The sequence below is a fragment of the Lasioglossum baleicum genome, chromosome 3 (assembly GCF_051020765.1).
Source record: "Lasioglossum baleicum chromosome 3, iyLasBale1, whole genome shotgun sequence".
Lineage (NCBI taxonomy): Eukaryota > Metazoa > Arthropoda > Insecta > Hymenoptera > Halictidae > Lasioglossum > Lasioglossum baleicum.
Genome location: NC_134931.1, coordinates 18,375,368 through 18,387,641, shown reverse-complemented (window position 1 = coordinate 18,387,641; position 12,274 = coordinate 18,375,368). Strand labels below are relative to the sequence as shown.

General features: G+C 35.6%; 1 protein-coding gene across 7 annotated transcripts in view; it reads left to right on the top strand.

Annotated features, from left to right (window-relative positions):
- Positions 1–12,274, top strand: part of LOC143207419 (dual 3',5'-cyclic-AMP and -GMP phosphodiesterase 11) — a 153,361-nt gene that overhangs the window by 51,736 nt on the left and 89,351 nt on the right. For all 7 annotated transcript variants that reach the window (XR_013008670.1, XR_013008669.1, XM_076420868.1 and 4 more), the window contains exon 2: positions 1,883–1,987. Coding sequence is in view for 3 of the 7 variants with exons in the window: in XM_076420864.1 (XP_076276979.1) it covers positions 1,883–1,987 (105 nt within the window). In the remaining 4 variants the exon portion in view is untranslated. The remainder of the gene's footprint in view (positions 1–1,882; positions 1,988–12,274) is intronic.

Below are 12,274 nucleotides of genomic sequence, written 5' to 3'. Positions count from 1 at the left end.
GTATACTTCATAGTACTTTATTAACTCTTCAATTAGAAGGAACAGATTATACTAGCCAATCTCAATGACATTTTTTCATTTCATCATGAAATATTTTGCTTGGTCAAACGAATTTTTCAGTTGATCTGGTACCATTTAATTATTTTTTAGAAATGTATAATGTTCGCCAAACATATATGAACACTACGAATCAAATTACAATCGCAGATGTGTAAAAACTGTTTAAAAAACAGTATAATTATTTCTTTAGCATGCCCTATAGTCTATCCTTTAATAAATCCATGTTTTATGCGCACAACATAAAACTTGAAGCACGAAAAACTAATTAATTTGTTATCGCAGTAATGGAGTGGAGTTCTTCGTTTTAACAAGCCTCTGTAAATCTCCAATCAATTAGCGAAGCTTCGGAACAAGAGCACATTCTCGAAGTTGTATCTGTGTCAATAAGAAAGCTAGGAAAAGATTTATACGGTAACCCGATCGCAGCTACCGTCAAAAAACGAACACGTCGGACCACCAATGCATTAGTAGACCACCAGTGTCACAGTCATTATCGATGGTTTATTAACGCGAGTGTAAGACGAAGTAATCCAACACATTGTCTCATGTTCCACTTCGCTATCAGGCATGATAAACGGATTAGCGTCGCGAACGAAGCGCGGCTATACCCGTTTGTATCAGCTGGATCACTTTTCATAATACAAGGGAGGGAAAATATCGGTCGCGCGACGAGTCGACGTTCTAAAGAGAAGAAGAAGAAGAAGAAGAAGAAAAAATACACCGGCAGTGAGATGGGAAACAAAGACGCTGTCGTGAGATTAACGGATACCTGCAAGCGAGATGATGTTTGTGAAAGTAATACCTTAAAATAATATTTCGGAGAAGGGACTCGACCTATCTTAAAATATTCAATAGAATTGCCCGTCCATTTCCGTTGACCAGAATTGTGTTGAATTACAATTGAATTACTTCACGGATCATAATTAAAAAGCAATTCAATTACATTGTGTTCAATTATTTCGTAATTCGAAAAATTCAGTCGCTCCGTTCAATTAAATAATGATGTAATTTGTAATTCTGGTTCTTATTCAATTAAATTACAATGTAATTCGTTCTTACAATTGAAATACAATTACAAAGTACAGTGTAATCATAAATTATAATTAAAAAGAATAAGTGGTGGAAGAAGACAAAGATTAGTATCAGTGATGAACATGGTATTATTCATAAATTCATATTGTGTGATCAAACATAAACTTGTTTATTACGTTCGTTTCAAAAAAGAAATATAAATTGGAGAAAGACGAAGGACAAAATTACTACAGAAAAAAAGTAACACTATTTAATAGGGAAGACCTAAAACTATGACATTCTTCATGTGGCACTAATCACTTATGCGCTTCTATTCACTGATGGCAATTGTCAGCATGTTTTAAATTAGTTTTAATGTGCACTCATTGTTCAAACAACTTGTCACTAAGCTGCTGCATTTTGGTCATCGTCGCATAAGAAAACATCCTCATAAACATATACATAAAATTGAGTTGTCTGCGAATGCAAAAGATGGACAATAATAAAGGATATTTTTCACATTGAGCGAGTAATGTACACATTGAGTAATTTACATTATATTATATTTCAATTACATTTTATTTCAATTACATCGTACTTCGATCACACTCGTGATTAAAAGACAAAGTAATTAAAGTACTGTGTATATAAATTACAATGTATTTAAATTAGCACAACTCCGTCTAGGGTTAATTTTGCTAAACGTACGCGACTGTATGACCGCCACTGAATTTACAATCGGCACATAACAAAATACTAATTAATTTGTTGCATTATGTCTTAAAGGTCAGGTCTTTTTTATCTGTTTCAGGTACGCGGAACGCAGTCAAGCTGGCTGCCTCCGCCGGTAACCCCCCCGCAGCCGTCGCCGCGTCCGCGCATCCTCCTGTTCTCTGGAGATCGCGCAGGAAGCCGGGTAAGAATATACATAAATCTTTTATTATCATTAGAGAGGCTGCGAATTTTTGTGCAAAAGAGAAATTTCCGTTTCCTCTCTCTTTTTTTCAGAACTTGCTACAAAATAATATAATTCATTCATATTTCCATGAGCAGCTTTACTAACCTATTTTGAACAGTTATGGAGCAGTAGAATTGAATGGGAACCTCGAATAAGGGTCTATGTTGCGTGCATTTCTTTTTTAAATTAGACCAAACGACTCGAGTTTTTTTTTTAGATGTTAGAAGGATTAATTAGGAAAATTAATTAAGAATTACCATTGGTCGAAATTATGCAGAGGAAAGTGAAGCTGTAATAATTTCATGAAAAATCCGCAGTCTAATTATTATTTATCTTCTACATTTGTTAAGTACACCGTATCAGCAAAAACAACGACAAAGATTTCATTCGGACGAATATTTGGTTTATTGTAAACAGCTTACAACAAATTGCTTGACCAGTTGAAAATTGACTTAAGTAGAGAAACAGTCGTATGTTTCAATGAACAATGTCTATTTTCAGACAATCACATTTTTATGTTGTCGATAAGGAAGTTAAATAAGTAGGTGTAAAATCATGTAACATCGTGTTTTATACATAATATTGTATTTTAAACAAACACATCGAATTACAACACGATCATAGAGAAATAACAAATTTGACAACGTCTACAATAGAAAATGAATGCACTTTTAGCCGATGACCGTTGAAAAGATACACAATACAAAAAGATTCATCTTGCAGTTATAAAAGTACAATGCTCATAATTGATTGTTATTAATATTAATGCACAACCAGCACCAACATAATGCCTCTGTTTTCTGTATGAGAGCCGTTCTGGACGATTTCGTTTCGCGTTTGTAACAATAAAGCTTTCGGCGAAAAACTATGGAGCCCGCGAATGAATAAAAACGAGCATCCCCGACAATGCTCCAGCCCACGCACAGCAAACTTGACAAAAATGGTACTTTAAGATCTTGAATGGGAGGTTCTCCAGCATCCTCTCGACTTACTGGACTGAAGTTCGACGGATTACCACCTTTTCCGTTCTCTCGAAAACGCTTTTAGCGGAATTTCCTTTCGCGATCGCGCGGAACTATGAGACTGATTCCGAAATTTGTTCGAGAGGCGAAAAACTTTCGGTACTACCGAGTATGGATTTAGGAGATTGCTACGCCACTGGCTACCCAACGCAAATATTTTTCGGAACTGTTCAAATTTATGAATTAATCTAATATGAACTTATTTATAGAGCGGATCTTTATGCATTTATAACAAAAATGAGTAAGTGTAATTTAAAACAGTGAAAACATTAGAAAAATTTAAAAATTCTGTTAAACATATTGACACATATTACCGACCGGTGATTATTGCATAATTTTGAAAAATCTGTGGTATATGGCTAAACACTTTTTAATGGAACCTTCAATAGCAACAACAATTTTCATTGTGAACTAACAAATCACCGTACATAAGACGTACATATTGATCTTTTAATAAAGCATAATTTTACAGGTTAGATAGATTGTTGAATTTCGATTATGTTTCACAGGTTTTATTCCGCAATTAAACGTTCGCGCAAAAATACAAGCAAAAACGAACAAGCTATGAGATGATTTATGGGGAAGAGCACGAGTGCAAAGTGTTCCGACGCGATTTTCTATATTCCACAATCCGATTCATTGCATGCTCCGTTAAAGTTCACCATGAAGTTAATGTTCGAGTTAACCTCTTCGTCCTCGTTGCACTCACGGCAGCAGCAGACCCGAGCAATTGGCCCAAGGGTTAATTTCTCTGCGACCGGCTAATTCGATACGAGTCTCGCTCGTTTGACCCGTTATTGTCTCCGGTCGGTCTCTTAAGCGACTCAAAACCTCTTCTCAATTTTTTCCAGATCACAGAAAGAGCCGAGAGAGTTGTTTGAACACCATACTTCGTGATAGTATTGTTTTTACACCGATGCCCGGATGATTTAGAGACGATCGAACAAACATAACCGCGCCGTGGTTTCGGTGAAACCGACCGTTAACCTAGATCTTGTAATTATTAGGTTGCTGCATAAATTCTGTCCGCCATTTTCGTCGTACAAACATTCTATCAGCGAGTCGCTCCAGCCGGGTACAACTATCGATGCTGATTTATGTTGTCAGCGATCTGAAAGCGCGGCAAGAAACGCGGATTGAAAGACTTCTTCGTGGATCGAGGATCGTCCTAGATCTTCGTATGACGAAAACAATGTCTTCGAAGAATCTTGCTAAAAGTGCACGATGCAATTTATAGATGTATGTGTGGACAGCTTTCATTACAAAAACAATTTAAAACAACAGAAATATTGAGAAAACTTTATATACCAGTATAAAACAACAGAAATATTAAAAGAATTCAAAAATACCAAACAGAAATATTAAAAGAATTTAAAAATACCAATTTGAAACACCGTAAATATTAAAAGTATTCAAGAATACCAATTTGAAACAACAGAAATATTAAAAGAATTTACAAATATCAACTCAGAACAACAAAAATGTTTTTAAAAAATTTTAAATACCAATTTAAAACAACATAAATATTAAAACAATTTTAAAATACCAACTTAAACATACGTGGTACATACGTTTATTCCTGACCTTCCTGGACACCCTATATGTGACACCCTTATGTGACAAAATCAACTTTTATTCTACTCTTGATTGCCACAAACCACAATCAATGCAGAACATCTTTATTTTGCATAGTATATATTATTTTCAAAATGAAAATTGCTGTTATAAATTTTTCAAATTATGTAACGTGTTAAAATTTGTCTGCGAAAATTGGAAAATGCTTTTATTGAAAATTTTATTATATTATTTTATTGAAAAAGATCAGGCATCATCTCACTCCATTTTTGAAAAAAAAAACAAAGATTCGTTACACCTTCGTGATGTGCCAGTGTAACAACCGAAGCGTTACAAATTTCTTTACGTGACAGATTAATTACAGAAGAAGATGGAGGTATTAAGAAGTGAGGTATCCAAGAAATAGTTTATATACGTCGTAACATTGTGTTTACTATAATAGCATGTCTCATTGAGAAGGTAGCATATCGTGTTCAAGATGACTGCTATAATATTGTTACTGTTTGACAGACTCTTTAACTACTACTGAATTACCAAGGGTGTCATTAACAGAGCTGAAAAATTCATTCTTGTTAATGGAGGTTATAAACCGTGATACACCTTTCTCCCGTTTCATTTTTTTCGTGTAGATATTTGCATACATATGCACAAGAACTGTGCAGCGAGTATAGTAATAACTAGGCTGCAGATGTTCATGCAATTTTCAATTTTTGTAGGCAAATTTTAAGAAAGTGGAATCACGTAAAATGTTATTTCGATTGTTAGTAAGTTAGTAAGTTTTCATTGTAGTTCTAAAATGAATAAAAATCTGACTAAATTCCGTGGAATTTTATGTTCCACCATTTTTTGAAAATTTTCAGAAGCCATAAATGCATAAACATCCGCAGTCTGGCATTAACAATAATTTTCAACTTCCAGGGAAAACATTATTTCAGAATTTTCGGGTTCAGTTTTCTACATACACAATCTAGCCTAACATGTCTTGTTTTATATAGTATAGTATAGTTCCTCTGACTAGTTCGCATAATCGAGGTTCCACTAAATCATAATGGATTAAACAAGTAGACATGGTCGAAACAGTGTCGTGTTTGGTATCATTTTAATCAGAAAAATGTCACGAACATTTTACTGCTAGTTTCACAGAAAAATCATTAAAAAGCAGAAAGGTATCGTTGCATTGATAGATCTAGAAATCTCAAGGAGTCGTTACCAAATATCTCGAAAACTAAAAGAAACCTGCTACTATCCTGGAGGTTGTTCAAAATGATGAGCTTGTCAACATTCCTCAAGGTCATCGTAAATTGAACATGGCTTCTTTTCCCTGTATAATTGCTGTATTTCTCGACGGTGACATGGACGATTCAGTCTATAAAAAAAGGAATGGCGACGGTGATTTCGCCGGCGTTGATACCCTTGTCAACGTGAATGGCAGCCTGATCCAAGGCACGCTTTTGCGCCGAACATCTTGCTCCCCACCCGGCGATCCTGTCTTATGATATATATCTCGTGTACCAAACGAGTTATTATTACTTTGGCCCGTACGCGGCCCGAGAGCGGAAGGTCACAACCTCCGTGAATTAGCGGCGTCCTAATTGACGTATCCGTTCGAGCGTTTTCAGCTTGAAGATACGCAGCTGCGAGGATCAAAGTCGGCGAAGGGAGGATATCTCTTCGTCAACGACTTCCTCGGAGCTCGAGGAACTAAACTCGAATCTTTTATCCTGTACCAGCTGGAACTACCTTCAGGAATGAATTCGTATCAACAGTAGGGGAGGCCGGGAAAAGTTGATACTGTTAAAATTTTCGGTCAGTTCTGATGTAACAGTCATTTTTTCACTTTCAACTTTTCTGTTCTGATAAACCAGTTATAAATCCACTGAAACTTTCACTGCATATATTCATACAAAAATAGAAAATGTTTGTTTTTTTGGAAATGGTAAACAGTTCCAGTTGAGCAGTAACAATTATTCTGCTTAGAAATGGTTAAAGTGCTTTCAAAGAAATTTACCGTTTAGTATTACATAGGTTTGAGGTTGAAACCTTGAATCATTCTAGACTTCTAGTTGTACACGAACATTCGCAAGAAGCAACAATGAATCAGTGGTACTGATTTTCTTCTAGTTTTATATTTCACTCTAAAATATCTATTGAGAAATAAATGTTCCTTCATAATTTTTATATTAACCAAATATAAAATAACTACTAAAATTAAACTTTTATAACAGAATTGATTGACAATTGATGCGCACGAGATAAATGTTGCATCATCAGGAAGCACTTAATTGTACCAAAGATTAAAGTATCGTCAGATACGTAGAATCTCCCGACAGCTAAATGAAAATCCAGGATATCATTCGATCCCAGTCGTCGCCAATCCTTCACGTTCAGCCGGAAAATTCGTGATTGATCCGGTCGGAATCTGTGTTTTAAGTTATTCGAAATTTAACTCGGACAGGCATCCGACTGACAGCGGAGAATCTCAATCGGCGATGTTTAATACTGCTACGTTGATAACTCCATTCGCTGCATGCTTGCAGCGTATTTCATCCGGTACTGTTACAAAATGGATGCGCATTAATATGGATTTTTATCTGTATCGGGATGTGTACCGAATGAATCACGCGAGTTGTTTCCTAACAAGGCGTAGTCCTTCTGGCACGAACATCATCATTTTCAATTGAAGATTGTCAATTTGAGGGCAAGGTAGGTTAAGTAGGACGGCGAAAGTAGTACTAGTATATGGTCGTCCATTTTACCACGTTTTTATTAGCTCGCTTTCTTGTTTGTCTGTTCGGTGGCAAATTTTTCAATTGATTTTAAATTATTCTGTCGCTCTAAACATTACTATAATAAATGTGCGAGTACATTGTGTTTCCTCAATAACTTACAACGTCGCTTCTTGGACATACGACTTTAATTTTTTTAATGGAACAAAAGTTTAACTTATGTATATCGAAAAATGATTTGTTTAAGTGATATTTTAATTTAAATATTGCGAATTTCCAATAGCGCTGTTCCACTGATTAGTCCGGATAATCGAGGTTCCACTATGTCATGGATGAAAGAAGTTCACATGGTCCGAACGGTGTCGTGTTTGGTATCATCTTAATCAGAAAAATGTCACGAACATTTTACTACCAGTTTCACGAAAAAATTCAAAAAGAATATCTCTTAAACTAGAAATTTCTATTACATGTAAAGAAAGAAGCGAGCAAAATGAATTAACTTATTGTTTAACTTTTTATAAAGGAATACTTTTATTCGAAAAATGTGGCGAAAGGAATTATGCTAGGGGGATAGAATAAAATATTTTAAAAATCCGAGAAACAATCACGTGACTTCGAAGCTGCGCGACAGTAGCAGCGAAGGGTTAATAATAATCTTGCTGAATACATACCGAACGAATCAGCGACAGTAACGTTTCCCAATCGGCGGGGACGGAAGAAAGAAAGACCGAACGCGATTTACAAGCAGCGAAGTGCGAAGACAAGCTTAGCAGCGAGATACGGAGAAAACGATGCGCAGGTTAATTACGAGATCACTGCTGAGAGGATTCTTTAGCGAGTACCCGAACGATTAGAGAGTTGCAACTGACGGTCATGAGGTAACGGTCGAGAAACGCGAGACTCCCGCAATAGAAGAGAAATCTTCTTCCTTTCGTTCCTCTTCTTCGGTCATGACAAGTAATAGCAAGCACGCCTAGATGTATCATGAAATCGTGGATTCGTCAGTGCCACGACACGAGTGAAATTTATCTTTCGGCTGTGCCAAACGTTTATGCCGGGGCTTTAAAGATCCCTCGTTTCTCAGTGTCAGACGTCGCCGTTTCTGCAAACACTATTGTCGTGTCCCAACATGGCGAGACGCCGACACTTTGCCGTGTGTACCATGAAGAGACATTCTGCATAACAACCTGGCGAGTTCGAGGAATTCGCGACCTGACACGCGAAAGCATCGTTTGATTTAATCTAGCTCCAACCCTTTGAATGGTCAATCTTAAATAATTTATGTTTTTAAACAGCATGTGATAAAAAATGTTGTTTGGGTTGTCGCAGCTCAAGTGTTTGAAAATGTTGCTTTAACATATGAATTTTAATGTAAAATGTGCAAATTCGTGTGCCAACAATGCTGTCTTCGATGTAACAAAGTTATTAAGGGATGAAATAAATTTTTATTTTATTCCTGAATCCCCCACAATCAATGCAGAACATTTTCATTTTGCATAGAGATCCGCAGTCTAGTTATAACATAACATATTGTTCATTCTGCACCATTTTTGAACTTGCAATGTTATTGACTACGAATAACATTGCAAGAACATTCCGTTCCAAGCCAATATTTTCAAAATCACATGTATGATATAAACTAGTTTGATGTTCGAAACGAGATTTTGAAGATCGACGAGAATGCGCGTGGAGAAAATATATATCGAATATTATAACACGTCGGTACGAACGCAGTGGATTTGTCGGAGAACCGCAGACAAGTCTGACTGCTTTTTTCATGATTCACTTTAGACGTCGAGGAAAGGCAGACAAGAGGTTGTTAATGCAACGTTTCCTGAAACATGAGGTAATTCCCGATCCGCAGAGCCGACGTTTCTCGTACGACTGGACGACGCCCGCGCTTCCAGCCATTTTTCATTGTTTCAGACGTCAAAAGCGGCGACATCCGCGACACAATGTAACAAATTACATAATTGCGGTTCCGTACCAATTCTTCGCGGATCCGGAACAATTTTCGATTTTGCATTATTCATTCGCGGACACCGTGTATCCGGATCGGCTATAAATTATGCTAGCAGATATTATAATTAGACACCGGATCTTTATGTAAAACAAAAATATTCTTACATCAACGAGCATAACTGATTCAACACACTTTAAATCAGAATAACTTTTCTATGAATGGACGAAACGACTTCGATTTCTCTGTAAGGCTAGAAGAATTAGTTTAGTAAATGACGTCTAAAAAATATTTTGGAAAAATGCATTTGGTCGGAATTGCGGAAGAAATAGTAAAAATTGATTTTTACGACTTTTTTAGCTGGGCCAATAACGTAAATTTAAAAGATATGTTTGGTCAACTTGTGTATAAATTATATACGCTCCGAAAATTTCATTGAAATTGGTTTACGAGTTATAAACGATCAAAAGTGGTAAAAAGGCCGAAAATCTTGGAAAATTGCAATTTTTACCACTTTTGATCGATTATAACTCGTAAAACAATTAACCAATTTCAATGAAATTTTCGGAGCGTATACAATTTATACGATTTGACCAAGTAAATCTTTTAAATTTTCGTTATTGGCCCAGCTAAAAATGTTTTTCCCGCAATTCCGACCAAATGCATTTTTTAAAAATATTTTTTAGTCGTCATTTACCACACTAATTCGTCTAGCCTTACAGAGAAATTGAAGTCGTTTGGTCCATTCATAAAAAATTTATTCTTATGTAACGTGTGTTGAATCAGTTATGCTCGTTAGTGTAAGGGAAATAGAAATTTCTTTGTTAATATGTTTCACAGTCTGTAGTTTCATATTCTATAAAATTTTATGCTTCATTAGAAAATCAATATGTACGTTTTATTGTATGATCTTTAAGGAACATTTACAAAATATTTTAAACAGTATGTCTTGAACGAGAAGGATGTGGCAGTAATTTTTACAAAACACCTAGTTCAAACATAAGAGAAATTGAACAATTCCTTAAATAATATAAAATTATGTTTCTATAAAAAGTCGATATAGACCTTTTATTGTATGATGTTTAAGTAGTATTTACTGAAAGTTTTAGAGAAATGTCTTAAGGTAAGAGGACGTGGCAGCCATTTTCCCAAAGTCATTCTGCAAGTATTTTCTTCAACGTTAAGAGGTTGCTTGTCTTTATACATCGGATTTTATACATTTGTGACAGAAATGAGAAAGTGTATATGTATAACTAAAGATAGTAAAAACATTCGAAGAATTTAAAAATACTATCATATTATTTTCAACCTATTAAACATATATTAAGAAAGAAAATCAATATTCTATTTCACTCTAGATTGTTGCAATTCAGGTAATCATGACCGATGTGTACAATAAATCTTGTATACGGACCACTTTAGATTAAACCGCTTACATATGTATGAAACAGGTATCAGACTAATGGAGAATCCAATCGGTTCGGATAATCGAGGTTCCACTGTATCATGCATTAAACAAGCAAATGTGCTCCGAATGATGTCGTGTTTGGATTCATTTTAATCAGAAAAATGAAGAGATGTCTGCAGTAACCAGAATATTACACGTACACCCTGCACATCTCTTCCACACAAATCGAGACATTACCGCAGTTCCCTTGGGAAGGAAAAGATCAAAGTCCAGTCCTTTTATCCGGCTGAACGAGGGTCTGGTAAGAAAATGGCGCATTAATTACCACGGCCGGTACATCTAAAAGCAGACCGGATAATTGGATACGAATGTTAATTCACGGCTCGAGTTTCCGCCATAATAACAAACTTTTCGGAAAATACTCGGCGAAACGAGTGAAACGTAATTAGCCCTCCTCCTCTCGCCGGGGCATTGTTCATTCAGGTCGAATTAAATTCAAGCTGCAAAGATTTAGCAAACAGGGCACGGCGCGAAAGAACGACGCCCGCCAGATTGAAATTCCTCCGGCGCCATTGCTCCACGAAAGCAACTTATCGCTCCGGGGAAACTATTCGCATTATTTTGACGTTTAATGAATTTGGGCTCTCTTTGGTCAGCAACGAAAAGAAGCGTTCGGCTCGAAGTTTCGTCGATCAGAAGCTGCACCTGCGACAGCCTGGCTCGTGTCACTAGCATGATTCTTCGAATGCTGGCTCATCAGTTGCGTAATCCAATGGACCCGTATGCTGATACGTATCTGAAACCCCCTGACAGGCAATACGCATGTGCATCTGTAAGCATGCGCTTACATCGTGGATACGTGGACGTCCAGTCTGTAATGGAAGTAGGAGAGACCGGGGCTATAAGTTCCAATTTTGAAAAAAACATATACAGTTACGTAGAAATAGTATGAGTATTAATATTATCATCTATAAAGGATTAATCTTTTGACTCCTTGGTCGAGGTGATTCGACATTAGAGTTTTCAAATGTATTTGGTTCTTCAAAAACAAATATAAGTTCCATAAATATAAATTACAACAAAGTTTGAAAGCTATATTTAATGTGATTAGTAAACAAAATTGTTTAAAATAAGTAGCAGTCAAGTAAATTTTAAATAAAACACTTAAAATACTAGGGAATTGTTGACAACAAAATTAAGAAATAATTCGTAGTGCAAAGGGTTAACGAGTAATTTATTGTAAAATTTATTATATTTGAAAATTCTAACTTTTTAAAATTAAAATAGTGTAATAGGTTTCTTATAATTTTTACATTGGGTGAAGTTGTTACTAAAGAATAAAATTTGCTCATAATTAAAACATTAAGGAAACATTTTATTCGTTGCTAAAACACAGCAACATTATGTAAATAATATTGATTCATTTAGGTTTAGGTTAACAAAAATATAATTTTCTGGTCATTAGATACAATTTTATTCTTTTGTGTATTCTATTATAGGCTCTTGTCAATTTTTTAGTTTTTCAATAAATCTGGACGAAGTCATTCAGACAAA